The sequence below is a fragment of the Pristiophorus japonicus genome, chromosome 16 (genome assembly GCF_044704955.1).
Source record: "Pristiophorus japonicus isolate sPriJap1 chromosome 16, sPriJap1.hap1, whole genome shotgun sequence".
NCBI lineage: Eukaryota > Metazoa > Chordata > Chondrichthyes > Pristiophoridae > Pristiophorus > Pristiophorus japonicus.
In genome coordinates, this window is record NC_091992.1 from 4363138 (window position 1) to 4386197 (window position 23060).

General features: G+C 49.3%; 1 protein-coding gene across 1 annotated transcript in view; it reads right to left on the reverse strand.

The window, feature by feature from the left end:
- Positions 1 to 3115: 3115 nt before the first annotated feature.
- Positions 3116 to 23060, reverse strand: part of LOC139226904 (Na(+)/citrate cotransporter-like) — a 74693-nt gene continuing 54748 nt past the window's right edge. Inside the window, exons 8-12 of the mRNA XM_070857998.1 lie at positions 20706 to 20824; positions 16347 to 16468; positions 15026 to 15187; positions 8595 to 8732; positions 3116 to 3262 (exon numbers count right to left, since the gene is read on the reverse strand). Of these exons, the coding sequence (XP_070714099.1) occupies positions 3116 to 3262; positions 8595 to 8732; positions 15026 to 15187; positions 16347 to 16468; positions 20706 to 20824 (688 nt within the window). The remainder of the gene's footprint in view (positions 3263 to 8594; positions 8733 to 15025; positions 15188 to 16346; positions 16469 to 20705; positions 20825 to 23060) is intronic.

Consider the following 23060-nt stretch of genomic DNA (forward strand, 5'->3'; position numbering starts at 1 on the left):
CAAACACTCCCAAGGCAGGTACAGGGGGTTAGATACAGAGTAAAGCTCCCTCTACACTGTCCCATCAAACACTCCCAAGGCAGGTACAGGGGGTTGGATACAGAGTAAAGCTCCCTCTACACTGTCCCATCAAACACCCCCAGGGCAGGTACAGGGGGTTAGATACAGAGTAAAGCTCCCTCTACACTGTCCCATCAAATACTCCCAGGGCAGGGACAGCACGGGTTAGATACAGAGTAAAGCTCCCTCTACACTGTCCCATCAAGCACTCCCAGGGCAGGTACAGGGGGTTAGATACAGAGTAAAGCTCCCTCTACACTGTCCCCATCAAACACTCCCAGGGCAGGTACAGTACGAGTTAGATACAGAGTAAAGCTCCCTCTACACTCTCCCATCAAACACTCCCAGGGCAGGTACAGCACGGGGTTAGATACAGAGTAAAGCTCCCTCTACACTGTACCATCAAATACTCCCAGGGCAGGTACAGCATGGGTTAGATACAGAGTAAAGCTCCCTCTACACTCTCCCATCAAACACTCCCAGGGCAGGTACAGCACGGGTTAGATTCAGAGTAAAGCTCCCTCTACACTGTCCCATCAAACAATCTCAGGGCAGGTACAGCACAGGTTAGATACAGGGTAAAGCTCCCTCCACACTGTCCCATCAAACACTCCCAGGGCAGGTACAGCACGGGGTTAGATACAGAGTAAAGCTCCCTCTACACTGTCCCATCAAACACTCCCAGGGCAGGTACAGCACGGGGTTAGATAGAGAGTAAAGCTCCCTCTACACTGTCCCATCAAACACTCCCAGGGCAGGTACAGCACGGGGTTAGATACAACGTAAAGCTCCCTCTACACTGTCTCATCAAACACTCCCAGGGCAGGTACAGCGCAGGATAGATACAGAGTAAAGTTCCCTCTACACAGTCCCATCAAACACTTCCAGGGCAGGTACAGCACAGGTTAGATACAGGGTAAAGCTCCCTCTACACTGGCCCATGAAACACTCCCAGGGCAGGTACAGCACGGGGTTAGATACAGAGTAAAGCTCCCTCTACACTGTCCCATCAAACACTCCCAGGGCAGGTACAGCACAGGTTAGATACAGGGTAAAGCTCCCTCTACACTGTTCCATCAAACATTCCCAGGGCAGGTACAGCATGGGGTTAGATACAGAGTAAAGCTCCCTCTATACTGTCCCATCAAACACTCCCAGGGCAGGTACAGCGCAGGTTAGACAGAGTAAAGCTCCCTCTGCACTGTCCCATCAAGCACTCCCAGGGCAGGTACAGCACGGGGTTAGATACAGAGTAAAGCTCCCTCTACACTGTCCCATCAAACACTCCCAGGGCCGGTACAGGGGGTTAGATACAGAGTAAAGCTCCCTCTACACTGTCCCATCAAACACTCCCAGGGCAGGTACAGCACGGGGTTAGATACAGAGTAAAGCTCGCTCTGCACTGTCCCATCAAACACTCCCAGGGCAGGTACAGCACGGGTTAGATACAGAATAAAGGTCCCTCTACACTGTCCCATCAAACACTCCCAGGGCAGGTACAGGGGGTTAGATACAGAGTAAAGCTCCCTCTACACTGTCCCATCAAACACTCCCTTTGCAGGTACAGCACGGGTTAGATACAGAGTAAAGCTCCCTCTACACTGTCCCATCAAACACTCCCAGGGCAGGGACAGCACGGGTTAGATACAGAGTAAAGCTCCCTCTACACTGTCCCATCAAACACTCCCAAGGCAGGTACAGGGGGTTAGATACAGAGTAAAGCTCCCTCTACACTGTCCCATCAAACACTCCCAAGGCAGGTACAGGGGGTTGGATACAGAGTAAAGCTCCCTCTACACTGTCCCATCAAACACCCCCAGGGCAGGTACAGGGGGTTAGATACAGAGTAAAGCTCCCTCTACACTGTCCCATCAAATACTCCCAGGGCAGGGACAGCACGGGTTAGATACAGAGTAAAGCTCCCTCTACACTGTCCCATCAGTGGCTTCTGATATTTATCCTTATATTCTTGATGGAATCAATTTACATGCAAACAGTACAAATATATGGAAAGTGGTTCAGAGCAGGTCAAACCCAGTGTGACGTTCCTGGATAGGATCACCATTCTGAAAGGAGGAAGAGGGGGAGGCCATTCAGCCCCTGGTGCCGCTCCCTCATTCATTGAGATTGTGGCTGATCTGCTCCTCAACCCATTGTCCCGCTGTTGCTCCATATCCCCGATACCCTTACCCAGCAAACATCCATGGATCTCAGTCTTGAAAATTTCAGTTGCCCCCTTGCCTACACAGCCTTTTGGGGAAGAGATTTCCAGATTTGCACTGTCCTTTGTGTGAAAAACTGCTCCGGATGTCACTCTTGAACGGCCTCGCTCAAATAAGTGTTGTTGAATGTGGCTGGACAGTGAATACTGGTGTGGACTGTGACCGTGGGGATACCCTCCCTAGCTGAAGTCCAGGCCCGGTCCCTTTGCAGTGTGTGTGACTGCACAGGGATCAGGAGGAGGAACCCAGGCACACCTCAGAGTCCCTCAGCACCCTGCCACAGTCCTGCGGGATTGCCCAGACACCGGGTACAGCTAGTTAAAGGAGCAGCAATGGGCTTGTGGAGGGCAGGGCAGATTCCGAGCAAGGTTTTCATATAAAGAGTGATTAGGATACAGAATCGGTTCCCACAAGAGGCAACTGAAACCCAGTCAATCATGGCATTGAAGAAGAAATGAGATGGAGACTTGAAGGATATGGAAGAAGAGCAGGAAGATGGGCCCAATGGCCTCTTCCTGTGCCGTGATTTCTACGCATGAGTGGCGTATCGAGAAGATTCCATCCACTAGGACACAAACCTCATTTGACTAATCGATCGATAGATTAACACGAACTTTGCTTTTTCGATTTGAATCTAGAGTCAGAGTCTAGAGGAACAGGGATAAATAATCCAAATGGGTCCGATCCAACTACAGGCTACAGCTACTGCGATTAATTTTCTCTTTTACTCAGCCCATTCCTTATTCTGGAGCACTAAATTGATAGTTTGCTGATGATCCACACTCGGTCCAAATAAATCTCCTGGAATCCATCGCACTGGTTCACTGAGCGGATCACAGTGTGAAATCACCAACTCTCCCATTGGTGTTATTGGCCCATTCAGGGAAGTGGTTGAGTTGGAACATTGCCTGGCCCCAGGTGTTGATGGCGATCGTAACAGACACCACTCCGATCACATTGAGTATGGATCCAGCCTTGACCTGCAGAATGGCAAACATCAATCAGGTCAAATCGCATTCAAATCCGCCCTCTCGAACTGGGTGAGCAGCGGGTACATTCCTGATGTTGTGAAGCAGTGAGGTAACTGGTACCACTTCAAGCCCAGGTCCACACTACAAGCTAACGTTGCACGTACACAGGAACAGGAGGAGGCCAGTCAGCCCCTCGAGCCTGTTACACAGGAACAGGAGGAGGCCATTCAGCCCCTCGAGCCTGTTACACAGGAACAGGAGGAGGCCATTCAGCCCCTCGAGCCTGTTACACAGGAACAGGAGGAGGCCCATTCAGCCCCTCGAGCCTGTTACAAAGGAACAGGAGGAGGCCATTCAGCCCCTCGAGCCTGTTACACAGGAACAGGAGGAGGCCATTCAGCCCCTCGAGCCTGTTACACAGGAACAGGAGGAGGCCATTCAGCCCCTCGAGCCTGTTACACAGGAACAGGAGGAGGCCCATTCAGCCCCTCGAGCCTGTTACACAGGAACAGGAGGAGGCCATTCAGCCCCTCGAGCCTGTTACACAGGAACAGGAGGAGGCCCATTCAGCCCCTCGAGCCTGTTACACAGGAACAGGAGGAGGCCATTCAGCCCCTCGAGCCTGTTACACAGGAACAGGAGGAGGCCCATTCAGCCCCTCGAGCCTGTTACACTGGAACAGGAGGAGGCCCATTCAGCCCCTCGAGCCTGTTACACAGGAATAGGAGGAGGCCATTCAGCCCCTCGAGCCTGTTACACAGGAACAGGAGGAGGGCATTCAGCCCCTCGAGCCTGTTACACAGGAACAGGAGGAGGCCATTCAGCCCCTCGAGCCTGTTACACAGGAACAGGAGGAAGCCAGTCAGCCCCTCAAGCCTGTTACACAGGAACAGGAGGAAGCCAGTCAGCCCCTCGAGTCTGTTCCACAGGAACAGGAGGAGGCCATTCAGCCCCTCGAGCCTGTTACACATGAACAGGAGGAGGCCAGTCAGCCCCTTGAGCCTGCTACACAGGAACAGGAGGAGGCCATTCAGCCCCTCGAGCCTGTTACACAGGAACAGGAGGAGGCCATTCAGCCCCTCGAGCCTGTTACACAGGAACAGGAGGAGGCCATTCAGCCCCTCGAGCCTGTTACACAGGAACAGGAGGAGGCCATTCAGCCCCTCGAGCCTGTTACACAGGAACAGGAGGAGGCCATTCAGCCCCTCGAGCCTGTTACACAGGAACAGGAGGAGGCCCATTCAGCCCCTCGAGCCTGTTACACTGGAACAGGAGGAGGCCCATTCAGCCCCTCGAGCCTGTTACACAGGAATAGGAGGAGGCCATTCAGCCCCTCGAGCCTGTTACACAGGAACAGGAGGAGGGCATTCAGCCCCTCGAGCCTGTTACACAGGAACAGGAGGAGGCCATTCAGCCCCTCGAGCCTGTTACACAGGAACAGGAGGAAGCCAGTCAGCCCCTCGAGCCTGTTACACAGGAACAGGAGGAAGCCAGTCAGCCCCTCGAGCCTGTTACACAGGAACAGGAGGAGGCCATTCAGCCCCTCGAGCCTGTTACACAGGAACAGGAGGAAGCCAGTCAGCCCCTCGAGCCTGTTACACAGGAACAGGAGGAGGCCAGTCAGCCCCTCGAGCCTGTTACACAGGAACAGGAGGAGGCCATTCAGCCCCTCGAGTCTGTTACACAGGAACAGGAGGCCATTCAGCCCCTCGAGTCTGTTACACAGGAATAGGAGGCCATTCAGCCCCTCGAGCCTGTTACACAGGAACAGGAGGCCATTCAGCCCCTCGAGCCTGTTACACAGGAACAGGAGGAGGCCCATTCAGCCCCTCGAGCCTGTTACACAGGAACAGGAGGAGGCCATTCAGCCCCTCGAGCCTGTTACACAGGAACAGGAGGCCATTCAGCCCCTCGAGCCTGTTACACAGGAACAGGAGGAGGCCATTCAGCCCCTCGAGCCTGTTACACAGGAACAGGAGGAGGCCATTCAGCCCCTCGAGCCTGTTACACAGGAACAGGAGGAGGCCATTCAGCCCATCGAGCCTGTGCTGGCTCTGTGAGAGCTATCCAATCAGTCCCACTCACCCCGCTCTTTCCCCACAGCGCTGTGAATGCTTTCCCCTCAAGTATTTATCCAGTTCCCTTTCAGGCAGTGCGTTCCCGATCATAACAACTCGCTGCATTAAAAAAAATTCTCCTCTCCCCTCTGGCTCTTTTACCAATCACCTTAAATCTGTGTCCCTCTGGTTACCGATCATTTTACCACTGGAAACTGTTACTCCTTATTTACTCTATCAAAACCCCTCCTGATTTTGAACACCTCCATTAAATCTCCCCTTACCTTCTCTGCTCTAAGGAGAACAACCCCAGCTTCTCCAGTCTATCCACATCCCTGAAGTCTCTCATCCCTGGGACCATTCTGGTCAATCTCTGCACCTCTCCCAGGCCGTGACATCCCCCCTACAGTGCGGTGCCCTGAATTGGACACAATCCTCCAGCTGGGACCGAACCCGTGTTTTATAAAGGTTTAGTATAACTTCCTTGCTTTCTGCCTCTATTGATAAAACCCAGGATTCCATAGCTTTTTTAACAGCCTTCTCAACCTGCCCCTGCCACTTCAATGATTTGTGCACATACACCCCCAGGTCTCTCTGTTCCTGCATCCCCTTTAGGATTGTATCTTTAGTTTATATTGCCTCTCCTCATTCTTCCGACCAAAATATAGCACTTCCCACCTCTCTGCGTTAAATTTAATCAGCCACACATTGGCCCATTCCACCAGCCGGTCCTCCTGCAATCTGTCTCTGTCCTCCTCACTGTTCACTACATTTACCAGCTTCGTATCATCTGCAATCTTTAAAATGATGCCCAGTATATCCAAGTCCAGGTCATGAATATATCGGAAAGAGCAGTGGTCTCGGTACTGACCCCTGGGGAACACCAGTATACCTCCCTCTGGTCACCCCTACTCTCCGTTTTCTGTCCCTCAGCCAGAGTTGTATCCATGCTGCCACTGCCCCTTTAATCTCACAGGCTTTAATCTTGCTAACAAGTCTATGATGTGGTACTTTGTCAAACGCCTTCTGAAAGTCTATATACACATCATCAACCCTCTCCGTTACTTCATTAAAGGCTCAATCAATTTAATCAAACACGATTTGCCTTTAACAAATGCCTGCTGACTTTCATTAATTAGACGTTACTTTCCAGCGCCAATGAATTCTGAACTGGATTATTGGCTGATCTGTATCTCGACTTGCTTTACCTGCCTTAGCTCCATATCCCTGGAGACCCTTCCCAACAAAAGTCCATCAATTTCAGCTTTGAAGATTTCAACTGATTCCCAGCATCCACAGCCTTTTGGGTGAGGAAGTTCCAGATTTCTGAGAAAAAGTGCTTCCTGCTTTCACTCCTGAACGGCTTGGCTCTCATTTTAAGATTCTTCCCCCTTGTGCTGGATTTCCCCACCAGAGGAAATAGTTTCTCTGTATCGACCCTCCCTCACCATTTGAAAACCTGGGGTCCCCACCCCGCCTCAGTGGTTTCTCTCACTTTTGAGCAAGTCCCAACACAGGGCAAACTTTCTAAACCTGGGCTGATGACGCCACCCATTCCCAACGGCACTGACCCTTGCTGGCATGTGGTCCCACGAGCATCACCACTGCCTCAACGGAAGGGCCACTCTTTATGGGTGACCCTGGCATGCTATTCGACCATGGGATCCTGTTCCTACCTGAAGCCCACACGAGGTCACTGGATAGTGAGCAGGAACCGTGCCGAGTATTGTGAACCAATTGGTGCGGACTCTCTCTACTGTCCTGGGGAGTGGGAAGATCATCTGCTTGCCGTCATATGGATTGGAGCCCAGATGTCAGTCGGCGTTACTTAATAGGAGGAAGAAGTGAGATCTTGGAACTATTTCCATTGGAGCAGAGAAAGCTACGAGGAGATTTAATCGAGTATTTCAATTGGGTGAGTCAGGAAAAGCGATTTCCTGCGGTGGGGGAGTCAGTAAGAAGGGGTCATCAATTTAATATTGCCACTAAGAGAGAGGAGAGACGCGAGAATGAATTTCTTCACACTGAGGGTTGTTGGAGCACAGGATATTTTGTCACAGGGAGTACTTGAGGCAGAAACCATTGCGTATTTTAAGAGAAAAATGGATAAATATTTGAAGTAGAGGAAAATACGTGACTGGGGACAAAGCAAGACAGTGCTTGCACAAAGAGCCAGCACAGAGATAATGGGCCGAACGGCCTCCTTCTGCGATGGTCCATGACTCAGTACATAAATAAGAACATAAGAATTAGGAACAGGAGTAGGCCATCTAGCCCCTCGAGCCTGCTCCGCCATTCAACAAGATCATGGCTGATCTGGCCGTGGACTCAGCTCCACTTACCCGCCCGCTCCCCGTAACCCTTAATTCCCTTATTGGTTAAAAATCTATCTATCTGTGACTTGAATACATTCAATGAGCTAGCCTCAACTGCTTCCTTGGGCAGAGAATTCCATAGATTCACAACCCTCTGGGAGAAGAAATTCCTTCTCAACTCGGTTTTAAATTGGCTCCCCCGTATTTTGAGGCTGTGCCCCCTAGTTCTAGTCTCCCCGACCAGTGGAAACAACCTCTCTGCCTCTATCTTGTCTATCCCTTTCATGATTTTAAATGTTTCTATAAGATCACCCCTCATCCTTCTGAACTCCAAGGAGTAAAGACCCAGTCTACTCAATCTATCATCATAAGGTAACCCCCTCATCTCCGGAATCAGCCTCGTGAATCGTCTCTGTACCCCCTCCAAAGCTAGTATATCCTTCCTTAAGTAAGGTGACCAAAACTGAACGCAGTACTCCAGGTGCGGCCTTACCAATACCCTGTACAGTTGCAGCAGGACCTCCCTGCTTTTGTACTCCATCCCTCTCGCAATGAAGGCCAACATTCCATTCGCCTTCCTGATTACCTGCTGCACCTGCAAACTAACTTTTTGGGATTCATGCACAAGGACCCCCAGGTCCCTCTGCACCGCAGCATGTTGTAATTTCTCCCCATTCAAATAATATTCCCTTTTACTGTTTTTTTCCCAAGGTGGATGACCTCACACTTTCCGACATTGTATTCCATCTGCCAAACCTTAGCCCATTCGCTTAACCTATCCAAATCTCTTTGCAGCCTCTCTGAGTCCTCTACACAACAGTATCACACTGGGCAACCCCTGTTCAAACAGCATCTCAGACCAGGTGAACATTGAGGAGTTTGGAGCAAATCGTACAATCTAAGGTGTAAAATGAGCAAGTGTATCCTGCGGCCATCTTGCTGAACAAACCTTCTCCTCGAGATACTCACCATGTCGGTGATCTTGAGGTTGCCGTAAGAGAACGCAATGGCGTTGGGAGGCGTGGCGACTGGCAGCATGAAGGCAAAAGACGTGCTTAAAGTGGTTGGAATCATTACATACAAAGGGTTTATACGGATAATAGAAGCCTGGATGGGAAAGAGAGAGAGTGCAGAGTTAGCAACTGGGAGTCAGTGTTGGGTGACTGGGAATGTTAACAACCGAACCCATTGGATATATTCAAGAGGGAGTTAGATATGACCCTTACTGCTAAGGGGATTGAGGGGTATGGAGAGAAAGCAGGAAAGGGGTACTGAGGGAATGATCAACCATGATCATATTGAATGGTGGTGCAGGCTTGAAGGGCCGAATGGCCTACTCCTGAACCTATTTTCTATGTTTCTATGTTTAACCCAAGTAAAACTGGTCTAATTATTGAATCCCGAGAGTTGATGGCTCACTCATGCAATGCTCAATGAGGCCCAGCCCACAATATTCAACCTAACAGAGCAAAAACAAAGCAAGCGACAGAATTCGGGAGTGAGGTTCAGTGTCTGTATATTTTAATGCATAGAGGCTCGCCCCATCTGCCCTCTCAGGTGGATGTAAAAGATCCCATGGCCCCTGTTGAAAGAAGAGCAGGGGAGTTATCCCCAGTGTCCTGGGGCCAATACTTATCCCTCAGCCAACATCACTGAAACAGATTATCTGGTCATTATCACATTGCTGTTTGTGGGAGCTTGCTGTGCGCAAATTGGCTGCTGCGTTTTCCACATTACAACCATGACTATACTTCGGAAACATTTCATTGGCTGCAGAGCGCTTTGGGATGTCCTGAAGTGAAAGGCGCTATATGAATGCATGACTTTTTAAGCAATAGTTTTTAACCTTGTATTTATGCAGTACCTTATCAAAGGGCTTCCCACACAATCGGCTGCTCTGAAGCTTAGTGGCCGGTCTTGTGTGGGGAATCGCAGCTGCCATTTTATGCTCAAGGTCCCGCAAACGGCAATGAGGTGAATGCTCAAGTTCATTAGATTTGTGCTGCTTTTGGTCGAGGGAGGAATTGCAGGCAGCTCACTTGTTTATCCTCCCTTTAAAGGTAGCCATGGGATCTTTAACAACAGGCCGAGTGGACCTCAACTTCATCCAAAGGATGCCGTTGAAAATTTTGTTTATAGATTTAAATTGAGGGTTCCTTTTTTTTTAAAAAACACATTCATTCTCAGGATATAGGCATCGCTGGCCAGGCCGGCATTTACTGCCCGTCCCTAATTGCCCCGTGAGAAGGTGGTGGTGAGCCGCCTTCTTGAACCGCTGCAGTCCGTGTGGTGAAGGTGCTCCCACAGTGCTGTTAGGGAGGGAGTTCCAGGATTGTGACCCAGCGACGATGAAGGAACGGCCGATATATTTCCCAGTCAGGATGGTGTGTGACTGGGAGGGGAACGTGGAGCTGGTGGTGTTCCCATGCTCCTGCTGCCCTTGTCCTTCTAGGCGGTAGAGGTCGCGGGTTTGGGAGGTGCTGCCGAAGAAGCCTTGGCGAGTTGCTGCAGTGCATCTTGTAGATGGTGCACACTGCAGCCAGGGGGCGCCGGTGGTGGAGGGAGTGAATGTTGAAGGTGGGGGATGGGGGCCCAATCAAGCGGCTGCTTTGTCCTGGATGGTGTCGAGCTTCTCGAGTGTTGTTGGAGCTGCAACTCATCCAGGCAAGTGGAGAGTGTTCCATCACACTCCTGACTTGTGTCTTGTCGATGGTGGAAAGGCTTTGGGGAGTCAGGAGGTGAGACACTCGCCGCAGAATACCCAGCCTCTGACCAGTATTTATGTGGGTCAATGGTGGCCCCCAGGACATTGATGGCGGGGGGAACAGTGATGGTGATTCCAGTGAATGTCAAGGGGAGGTGATTAGACTCTCTATATTGGAGAAGATTCATTGCCTGGACACATGTGTTGCAAATGTTACTTGCCATGTCTCAGCCCCAGCCTGATTCATGTCCAGGTCTTGCTGCATGCGGGCATGTACTGTGAAGCACCTTGGGACGTTTTGCTATGTTAAGGGAGCTATATAAATTAAAGTTGTTGTTGTTGTTGGAGCTTTAACTGAAATGAGCATCAGACAGTTGAAAATGTGAGAGATTAAAGTGCAGGTAGAGTTGGTCCTAACTGCCGACTAATGACCATCAAAATGGTTTCCACAGGGTAGACACTTTCGGGGAAACTTCTGATGTGTGGAAAAGTTTCCTCAGTGCCCCGCCCCGCCCCCACCCAATCAGCACGTGACTCAGGAGGGTAGATGTGGACAGCTCACGTTAATGTGTGGCCAGCAGGATCCTCACGTGACTCGCAATGCTATGTGGAGGCAGCAAAGCAGGATCAGCAAAGCTCCTCTAACCAGCCCGTACACATCTTCACTCACGCCTTAGTCGGACTAGCAAAGGAGCAACTCTCACTGACAGCATCGTCAGTTGGTAAACTATTCATTCAAATCATTGTCGAGTCTCTGATGGGCAAGACTCCGAAGTACTGTCACAAAAGATGGGCAAGATTCACAAGGGCCATGCTCGGGTCAACATTCATTCCTTGTACAATGTGTGGCAGTGGGATAGGGAGCCTCACTTCCTTGGCAGCTGTGCCGTTCGCCGTTTAGGCCCCAAGCTCTAGAACTCCCTCCCGAAAACTCTCCGCCTCTCTACTTCTCTCTCCTTCTTCAAGACGCTCCTTAAAACCTACCTCTTTGACCAAGCTTTTAGTCACCCTTCCTAACATCCCCTTCTTTGACTCGGTGTCAATTTTTGTTTGATTCTGCTCCTGTGACGTGCCTTGGGAGGTTTTACTACGTGTTATAGAAATGCAAGCTGTTATTGTTGGGTGAAGGTGCAATTTCAGCCAATGAGAATGTGTTGGTTGTTGGCTGCTGCAGTGTGAATCTATCCAACTGGGAGTGGGGAACTGGCCCGTCCCTAGCACTGTGTTTGCTGAATCACTCACGCTCGCTAATTATTATTCATTGACCACAATGACAGCTACTTGTCGAGGAGCCTTTGTTTGGGGTCAAAGGTGGTTATCTGCGGATTGGTTAATGGTTTATCTTAGTGTCTCCTTAATGACATGGCCCCTCTAACTCAAGCCCAAGCTGGTGAACCAACGAGGCATTGTCACACAGCCAATAAGTCACTGCATGATCTGATCTAATGCATTAGGTGCTGTTCCTGTTCAGGTACAGTAACATAGTGGTTATGTTCCTGGACGAGTAATCTGGGGACATGTGTTCGAATCTCACCATGGTAGCTGGAGAATTTAAATTCAATTAATTAAATTTTTTAAAATCTGGAATAAAAAGCTAGTATCAGTAATGATGACCATGAAACTGACTGTCGTAAAAACCCATCTCGTTCGCGAATGTCCTTTAGGGAAGGAAATCTGCTGCCCTTACCCGGTCTGGGCCTACATGTGACTCCAGACCCACAGCAATGTGGCTGACTCTTAACTGCCCTCTGAAATGGCCCAGCGAGACACTCCGTTGTCATCATCATCATCACAGGCAGTCCCTCGGAGTTGAGGAAGACTTGCTTCCACTCTAAAAGTGAGTTCTCAGGTGACTGAACAGTCCAATACGGGAATTACAGTCTCTGTCACAGGTGGGACAGACAGTGGTTGAAGGAAAGGGTGGGTGGGGAGTCTGGTTTGCCGCACTCTCCTTCCGCTGCCTGCGCTTGATTTCTGCACGCTCTCGGCGACGAGACTCGAGGTGCTCAGCGCCCTCCCAGATGCACTTCCTCCACTTAGGGCGGTCTTTGGCCAGGGACTCCCAGGTGTCAGTGGGGATGTCGCACTTTATCAGCGAGGCTTTGAGGGTGTCCTTGAAATGTTTCCTCTGCCCACCTGGGTCTCGCTTGCTGTGAGCGCTCACTCAGTTGTATAAGGGGGCTCACCACCACCTTCTCAAGGGGCAATTAGGGATGGGCAATAAATGCCGGCCTTGCCAGCGACGCCCACATCCCGTGAACAAATAAATCTTTAAAAAACCTAGGATATTTCGATAGTCCACACTTTCGCTCTACATCACTTACTATTGTACCAGGCGCAGGGACACAATTACAATCCACCAACTCCCTGAAATGAGATCCATTTTCACTTGGACAAGCAAGAAAGCAGCTTTCTACTGGCCAACCATTTGGGATATCTTGGAAGAGACATCATGGAAATAAAGGACAAGCAGACATAGAGACTAGGAGTAGAGATGAGGTAGAAACGTCGTTCTGTAAAGTGGGTGGGAAGGTGGGCGTTCCTTTTGGGAAGAGGCCTTAAGAACATAATAACATCAGGAGTCGGCTATGCGGCCCCTCGAGCCTGCTCCGCCATTCAATACGATCATGGCTGATCTGATCATGGACTCAGCTCCACTTCCCTGTCCACTCCCAATAACCCTTTACTCCCGTATCGCTCAAAAATCTGTCTATCTCCACCTTAAATATATTCAATGACCCAGCCCCCACAGCTCTCTGGGGCAGAGAATTCCACAGATTTACAACCCTTTGAGAGAAGAAATTCCTCCTCATCTCAGTTTTAAATGGGCGACCCCTTATTCTGAGACTATGCCCCCTAGTTTTAGTTTCCCCTATGAGTGGAAATATCCTCTCTGCATCCACCTTGTCGTGACCCCTCATTATCTTATATGTTTCGATAAGATCACCTCTCATTCTTCTGAACTCCAATGAGTAGAGGCCCAACCTACTCAACCTTTCTTCACAAGTCAACCCCCTCATCTCCGGAATCAACCGAGTGAACCTTCTCTGAACTGCCTCCAATGCAAGTATATCCTTCCTTAAAGCAACGTGATATTTGAGGTGGGAAGGTCCTCATGGAGCTGGGCACCGTCAACCGAATGACAGGTTGAGCCGCTGACGTCCTTTTAAGCTCAATGCCCACTGCAGTTTTGCTGGGGGCAGTAACTCTATGGGGGCACAGAGAAAACAAACATGGATTTGTCATAGCTACATGGAATGCAATGAATGAGTGGGTACTTAACCAGCATCCCCAAGCTCAAATCAGATGGAGTAATTCAGTGAAATGTTGGACTGTCAGACACTTTGCTGGGCCCCTTGACAACATTGACTAGTGTTAGGACTCACTGTTTTTCCAATCAATGGTTGACAGTCAAATTAGGCATCACAGCAAGAATCCAAGATGTCCCTGAACAGCTGGCCAATATAACAAAGGCAGCTCGACACCATCCAGAACACAACAGTTCACCTGATTGGTATCTCATCCGTCAGCCTAAACACTCACTCCCTCCACCACCGGCGCCCCCTGGCTGCAGTGTGTACCATCTACAAGATGCACTGCAGCAACTCGCCAAGGCTTCTTCGGCAGCACCTCCCAAACCCACCACCTCTACCACCTAGAAGGACACAGGCAGCAGGCGCATGGGAACACCACCACCTCCACGTAACATGCCATCCTGACTTGAACATATTTTGTTGTTCCTTCATCATCACTGGGTCAAAGTCCTAGCACTTCCTCCCTTACAGCAGCATCACCACACGGATGGCAGTGCTTCAAGGAGAAGGGCCAACACCACCTTTTCAGGACAACTAGGGATGGCCAATAAATGGCAGCCTCACCACATCCCGAAAATAAAAAGAAAAATTGGACTAGACGTTTGAATGGACTAGTGTTTGTGATGGGCTGAGATCAGAAAGGGCCCTTCCGTCCATTTGATCTTGCCCTTCTAGAATACCAACCCTACTGTTTCTCCTTTATAGAGTTTAACACCCACTTGAACAGGCCAACAGGGCCTTGCTGACACAAGACTCCCTAAGCAAGCGCTCTACTCTGAACTCCTACACGGCAAGCGAGCCCCAGGTGGGCAGAGGAAACGTTACAAGGACACCCTCAAAGCCTCCCTGATAAAGTGCAACATCCCCACCGACACCTGGGAGTCGCTGGCCAAAGACCGCCCTAAGTGGAGGAAGTGCATCCGGGAGGGCGCTGAGCACCTCGAGTCTCGTCGCCGAGAGCATGCAGAAAACAAGCGCAGGCAGCGGAAGGAGCGTGCGGCAAACCAGTCCCACCCTCCCCTTCCCTCAACCACTGTCTGTCCCACCTGTGACAGAGACTGTGGTTCCCGTATTGGACGGTTCAGTCACCTGAGAACTCACTTTTAGAGTGGAAGCAAGTCTTCCTCAACTCCGAGGGACTGCCTATGATGATGATGATGCCTTAGTGCCCTTGTCCAAAGGACAGCACCTCTGGCAATGCAGCACTCCCTTAGCACACTAGGGTCTGGGTTATGTGCTCAAATTCTGGTGTGGGGCTCAAACCCATTAACTTTGTGACCACCCTCTACCCCCAAGGAAAACCTTTGCCCGGAAACTCCTTCCCCTCCCTCCAATTCATCCTCAATATACACAGCACGGTGAAGCGAAGGCGCGGGACATACCATTGAAGCCAGGATAGGGAGGAAGAGTGTGGCTGTCGCTACATTGCTGGTGCACTCTGTGAAGACGGCTATCACCAGACACAGAACAAAAGCAATGGCCCACTTCGGGAGATACTGCAGTGCGATTAACTGCAGCCCCAGCCATTTGGAGAGACCTGACACCTGGAAAACAATGCGAAGATTTTAATCGCGGAGAGTGTTTTTGTTAACATTCAGTCCACAAGCGTGACCCCGAGCGTTTGCTTGCTTGCCACTCTCTATCCCACTCCCAATCTGGCCTCGCTGCTCCTGATCTCCTGCACTCTCCCAGTGAAGCTCAATGCAAGCTCGAGGAACACCACTTACCATGGCGGGCCACGCACACACCTCCCCAACTGGACTGTCGGCAGTTGGGGCCTTGCTTTTGGCTTGTATTTCCTCGAGTTGAGGAGATCGAGGGGTGATCAGATCGAGGTGTTTAAGGGATTTGATCAGGTAGATACAGAGAAACTATTTCCTCTGGTGGGGAATCCAGAACAAGGGGGCATAATCGTAAAATTAGAGCCAGGCCTTAAGAGGTAAATCAGGATGCACTTCTTCACACAAAAGGTGCAGGAAATCTGTCATTCTCTCCGCAAGAGGCTGTAGGCCAATTGGAGCTTTCAAGACTGAGATCAATACATTTTTGTTGGGAAAGGGTATCGAGAGATTTGGAGCGAAGGAGGGAAAATTGAGTTGAGGTGCAGATCAGCCATGATCTCACTGAAAGGCAGCACAAGCTCAAGGGGCTGAATGGTCTCCTCCTGTTCCTAGTGGTCCTATATACTCTTCTTGAGCCCCCTCCTCCGAAATCAAATTTGAAGAAAATGAGTGGCTGGTCCCAGCCACAGGTCATCAGTTCACATGACAGCAGAAGGTGACAGAACCAGTTCACGCAGCGAGTTGTTGTGATCGGGAACGTGCTGCCTGAAAGGGCGGTGGGAGCAGATTCAATGTTGACTTTCAAACCGGGAATTGGATAAATATATACTTGAAAAGAAAAAAACTGCAGGGTTTTGAGGAAAGAGCGGAGATAGTGGGACTAATTGGATCGCTCTTTCAGAGAGCTGGCACAGGAAAGATGGGCTGAATGGCCTCCTTCAGTGCTGTACCATTCTATGACACCAGACACCTCATCAATTTGAAGTTGCTCCATGTTTTTTCTGGAAGGGACGAGATGCCCAAATGGTCACGGCTGGCCCAGATTGAATCGGCCTTGACCATGGGTCAGTGCGGCCATCAGTATTTACTCCTGGGTTTTAGAATTCTGGGTAGGCGCAAGATATAATAGTCGAGTGCTTACCTCACAGCCCTTGGCCAGGGCAAAGCCTCCTCCCAGCAACAACACCACGCTCCAGGGCAACTTCCGTTGCACAAGGTTCCACTCCAGTAGCCGTGGGATCGAGGATTTTGTCTGCTGCTCGGCTGATCAGTGTTTTATAAAGATATAAAGAGACAATCCTATTATCAATCTTTTCTCCTCCCAATCATTTATGCACAGCTACTAGCCAAAATGTGCTTGACATTAGATTGTTGCGTTAGTAACAAAGAGCATCAGCACTCAAGACTCCTGTCTGAAAGCTAAAGGGAGTTGGAGTGGTGCAGTGGGTCAAACGTTAGCTTTTCACCTCTAGAATCGGGGTTCAAATCCAGCACTGACTGATGGGTCAGAGACTCCTTCATCTGTTGGCTGTACAAGCTTTCTATGTGAAGTTACCTTGTGCAGTTCAAACCCAGCCATTAGAGGACCACACCTGACATGTAATTGTCATTTTACTCAGAACGGTCACACTGGTATAGTAGGGGATTGGGGTAGAGACATTGTTGGGACAGTGTAGAGGGAGCTTTACTCTGTATCTAACCCGTGCTGTACCTGCCCTGGGAGTGTTTGATGGGACAGTGTAGAGGGAGCTTTACTCTGTATCTAACCCCGTGCTGTACCTGCCCTGGGAGTGTTTGATGGGACAGTGTAGAGGGAGCAGGATAGTTAGAATAAATACATGGCTTGAGCAGTGGTGCAAGAGGGAGGGATTCAAATTCCTGGGACATTGGAACCAGTTCTGGGGGAAGTGGGACCTGTACGAAAGGGACGGTCTGCACTTGGGCAGGACTGGAACTGATGTCCTAGGGGTAACATTTGCTAATGCAGTTCGGGAGCTTTAAACTAATATGGGAGGGGAATGGGAACCTATGCAGCGAGATAGGGCGAAGTAATATGGAGTCAGAAACAGAAGGTAGAAAGGTAAAAAGCAATAGTGGAAGGCCGAGTAAACAAAGGCAAGAAACAAAAAGGGCCACACTACATCATAATTCTAAAAGGACAAAGGGTGTTAAAAAAACAAGTCTGAAGGCTTTATGTCTTAATGCAAGGAGTATCCGTAATAAGGTGGATTAATTAACTGTGCAAATAGATGTTAACAGATATGATGTGATTGGGATTACAGAGACGTGGCTCCAGGATGATCAGGGCTGGGAACTCAACATCCATGGGTATTCAACATTTAGGAAGGATAGAATAAAAGGAAAAGGAGGTGGGGTAGCATTGCTGGTTAAAGAGGAGATTAATGCAATAGTTAAGAAGGACATTAGTTGGATGATGTGGAATCTATATAGGTGGAGCTGCAGAACACCAAAGGGCAAAAAACGTTAGTGGGAGTTGTGTACAGACCTCCAAACAGTAGTAGTGATGTTGGGGAGGGCATCAAACAGGAAATTAGGGGTGCATGCAATAAAGATGTAGCAGTTATCATGGGTGACTTTAATATGCATATAGATTGGGCTAACCAAACTGGAAGCAACACAGTGGAGGAGGATTTCCTGGAGTGCATAAGGGATGGTTTTCTAGACCAATATGTCAAGGAACCAACTAGGGGGGAGGCCATCTTAGACTGGGTGTTGTGTAATGAGAGAGGATTAATTAGCAATCTCGTTGTGCGAGGCCCCTTGGGTAAGAGTGACCATAATATGGTGGAATTCTACATTAGGATGGAGAATGAAACAGTTAATTCAGAGACCATGGTCCAGAACTTAAAGAAGGGTAACTTTGAAGGTATGAGGCATGAATTGGCTAGGATAGATTGGCGAATGATAGTTAAGGGGTTGACTGTGGATGGGCAATGGCAGACATTTAGAGACCGCATGGATGAACTACAACAATTGTACATCCCTGTCTGGCGTAAAAATAAAAAAGGGAAGGTGGCTCAACCGTGGCTATCAAGGGAAATCAGGGATAGTATTAAAGCCAAGGAAGTGGCATACAAATTGGCCAGAAATAGCAGCAAACCTGGGGACTGGGAGAAATTTAGAACTCAGCAGAGGAGGACAAAGGGTTTGATTAGGGCAGGGAAAATAGAATACGAGAGGAAGCTTGCAGGGAACATTAAGATGGACTGCAAAAGTTTCTATAGATATGTAAAGAGAAAAAGGTTAGTAAAGACAAACGTAGGTCCCCTGCAGTCAGAATCAGGGGAAGTCATAACGGGGAACAAAGAAATGGCAGACCAATTGAACAAGTACTTTGGTTCAGTATTCACTAAGGAGGACACAAACAACCTTTCGGATATAAAAGGGGTCAGAGGGTCTAGTAAAAAGGAGGAACTGAGGGAAATCCTTATTAGTCGGGAAATTGTGTTGGGGAAGTTGATGGGATTGAAGGCCGATAAATCCCCAGGGCCTGATGGACTGCATCCCAGAGTACTTAAGGAGGTGGCCTTGGAAATAGCGGATGCATTGACAGTCATTTTCCAACATTCCATTGACTCTGGATCAGTTCCTATCGAGTGGAGGGTAGCCAATGTAACCCCACTTTTTAAAAAAGGAGGGAGAGAGATAACAGGGAATTATAGACCGGTCAGCCTGACCTCAGTAATGGGTAAAATGATGAATCAATTATTAAGGATGTCATAGCAACGCATTTGGAAAGAGGTGACATGATAGGTCCAAGTCAGCATGGATATGTGAAAGGGAAATCATGCTTGACAAATCTTCTGGAATTTTTTGAGGGTGTTTCCAGTAGAGTGGACAAGGGAGAACCAGTTGATGTGGTATATTTGGACTTTCAGAAGGCGTTGGACAAGGTCCCACAGAAGAGATTAATGTGCAAAGTTAAAGCACATGGGATTGGGGGTAATGTGCTGACATGGATTGAGAACTGGTTGTCAGACAGGAAGCAAAGAGTAGGAGTAAATGGGTACTTTTCAGAATGGCAGGCAGTGACTAGTGGGGTACCGCAAGGTTCTGTGCTGGGGCCCCAGCTGTTTACACAGTACATTAATGATTTAGACGAGGGGATTAAATGTAGTATCTCCAAATTTGCGGATGACACTAAGTTGGGTGGCAGTGTGAGCTGAGAGGAGGATGCTATGAGGCTGCAGAGCGACTTAGATAGGTTCGGTGAGTGGGCAAATGCATGGCAGATGAAGTATAATGTGGATAAATGTGAGGTTATCCACTTTGGTGGTAAAAACAGAGAGACAGACTATTATCTGAATGGTGACAGATTAGGAAAAGGGGAGGTGCAACGAGACCTGGGTGTCATGGTACTTCAGTCATTGAAGGTTGGCATGCAGGTACAGCAGGCGGTGAAGAAAGCAAATGGCATGTTGGCCTTCATAGCGAGGGGATTTGAGTACAGGGGCAGGGAGGTGTTGCTACAGTTGTACAGGGCCTTGGTGAGGCCACACCTGGAGTATTGTGTACAGTTTTGGTCTCCTAACTTGAGGAAGGACATTCTTGCTATTGAGGGAGTGCAGCGAAGGTTCACCAGACTGATTCCCGGGATGGTGGGACTGACATATCAAGAAAGACTGGATCAATTGGGCTTGTATTCACTGGAGTTCAGAAGAATGAGAGGGGATCTCATAGAAACGTTTAAAATTCTGATGGGTTTAGACAGGTTAGATGCAGGAAGAATGTTCCCAATGTTAGGGAAGTCCAGAACCAGGGATCACAGTCTAAGGATAAGGGGTAAGCCATTTAAGACCGAGATGAGGAGAAACTTCTTCACCCAGAGAGTGGTGAACCTGTGGAATTCTCTACCACAGAAAATTGCTGAGGCCAATTCACTAAATATATTCAAAAAGGAGTTAGATGTAGTCTTTACTACTCGGGGGATCAAGGGGTATGGTGAAAAAGCAGGAATGGGGTACTGAAGTTGCATGTTCAGCCATGAACTCATTGAATGGCGGTGCAGGCTCGAAGGGCCGAATGGCCTGCTCCTGCACCTATTTTCTATGTTTCTATGTTTCTATGAACTTTACTCTGTATCTAACCCCCTGTACCTGCCTTGGGAGTGTTTGATGGCACAGTGTAGAGGGAGCTTTAGTGCTGTACTTGACCTGTGAATACTTGGCAATGATAATGCAGGCTTGAAATGTATAGTGCTGCATTCCCAGGTACCAATATTGTTGAGGATATAATGATCATTAACCGTGAGTCACCTCTGACTTCAGTTGGTTTGGCTGAACTGCCAATAATGATGAAATCTGGAGCTGGGCAATCTACTTGCCCCAGCAGAGAACAAGGCAAAAAGATATGGCCAAGCAAAGCCAGGCCCCTGGTCAACACACAGAGCACGGGACAGCCAGGAGGAGTCCTTTCACAGGCCCATCAGCTCTACACCCAACATGACGACCACCGCGAAGGCCCTATCCTGGACACATACCTGACGGGCTGTCCGAGTTCTGCTGCACTCGAGCCCAGGGACTAAAGTGTGGCCGCTTGGATGGGATTAGAAACAATACGAAAGCAATGGCGAGCACCACAGTGGCATCACTAACGTACCTGAAACAGACAAGGATTGGTTAGTGTCGGGTTCATGGATCGCCACTCGGGGCAGTAGCTGGGAGATGGGAACGACAACTAGCCTCAGTGCCACTGAGCCAAGGAAGGAGGGGAGCGGGGTGGGGGGAGTGGAGAGAAGTGTTGGAGCTGCAGATCGCTATCTGCACAACCCCCCCCTGTAAAGAGTATGGTGTAGACACTGGGGCAAAGGCAGGATTGAGCTCAGCTCAGGGTGGGGAGTAATCTGCCAAGAGTCACGGGGACGTTTCTGTTCCCACGCTCCCGCTCTCCGATTTTCCGCCTATTAAAGTGAATCGTCGGAGCTACAAAGTACAGAAACAGAAAAGCTTGGCCCCACTGCCTGGCTCAGGACATTGCCATGTGAGTGAAATACTGGAGGGCAGCCAGTGTCCTAGCACCATCTCCCTGGGAGAGTCGCCCCTTTTGTTGCGGGGTGGGGGGGCAGTAAATGGAGGAAAAACAAAACTACGTCCTTTTCTATTCAGGTTGCACATGGGGCATTTCTGATTTGGATTTAGTCAGAGCAACCTTCAGCAGCACCAGCTCTTAGCTCTATCTCTCGCACTCGCTCACTTTCCCTTAACTCGCTCCATCTTTCAGTCTCGGTCTTGCCTTTTCAGTTTCGCCCGGTCACTTGGCAACTGGTGCTTGGCAACGGGCGCCTGGCAATGAGCCCTTCAGCTCTGAGCCTGCCCGCTGCATGTCAACTAGGCTCAGGCAGCTGAGAGCAGGGTGGAGACGGAGCTGGGACCCAGGCCAAGTGAGCACACTGTGGAATTCGGACAACTGGGCACCTAATCGGAAGGGGAGAAACGTCAGACTTGTTGGACAGAGGTTTCTCCAGTTCCTTGTTAACACGGAGCCACTTTGCCCTGCGCTCCCCCAGTGGCTTCGAGGGTAAACAGTCTGCCCTGTGTGGGGCTGAGCCCTGCTGAGCAGGAAGTTACTAGTTTCAGTGATCAGTGAGCCCAACCTCCGCTGGGGCAGCGATTGACCCTGGGTTGGCCGAACAGAAATCAGCCAGGGTTCCATTTCCTGATCATCAGCCAGAGACCCACCCTTTCTGGGTTGGGCACATGCAGGGATGGCTCTCGAGGGCAGGAAAGGACTTGGCTGTGATGCCTCTACAGTCAGATAGCCTCACATAGAAACATAGAAAATAGGTGCAGGAGCAGGCCATTCAGCCCTTCGAGCCTGCACCACCATTCAATATGATCATGGCTGATCACACATGAGCAATGGCCACTTGGTTGAGGTGATAAGTGTCAGAGGAACTGGATCCCACTCCCAAGACAGCACCTCCGTCAGGAAAAGTGTGAGAGAAACTAAACACGGACCATTTCTTGGGGAAGAGTGACCATAATATGGTAGAATTCTTTATTAAGATGGAGAGTGACACAGTTAATTCAGAGACTAGTGTCCTGAACTTAAGGAAAGGTAACTTCGATGGCACGAGGCATGAGTTGGCTAGAATAGACTGGCGAATGATACTTAAAGGGTTGTCGGTGGATAGGCAATGGCAAACATTTATAGATCACATGGATGAACTTCAACAATTGTACATCCCTGTCTGTAGTAAAAATAAAACTCGGAAGGTGGCTCAACCGTGGCTAACAAGGGAAATTAAGGATAGTGTTAACTCCAAGGAAGAGGCATATAAATTGGCCAGAAAAAGCAGCAAACCTGAGGACTGGGAGAAATTTAGAATTCAGCAGAGGAGGACAAAGGGTTTAATTAGGAAGGGGAAAATAGAGTATGAGAGGAAGCTTGCTGGGAACATAATAACTGACTGCAAAAGCTTCTATAGATATGTGAAGAGAAAAAGATTAGTGAAGACAAATGTAGGTCCCTTGCAGTCAGATTCAGGTGAATTTATAATGGGGAACAAAGAAATGGCAGACCAGTTGAACAAATACTTTGGTTCTGTCTTCACGAAGGAAGACACAAATAACCTTCCGGAAATACTAGGGGACCGAGGGTCTAGTGAGAAGGAGGAACTGAAGGATATCCTTATTAGGCGGGAAATTGTGTTAGGGAAATTGATGGGATTGAAGGCCGATAAATCCCCGGGGATCGATAGTCTGCATCCCAGAGTACTTAAGGAAGTGGCCCTAGAAATAGTGGATGCATTGGTGATCATTTTCCAACAGTCTATTGACTCGGGATCAGTTCCTATGGACTGGAGCGAATGTAACACCACTTTTTAAAATAGGAG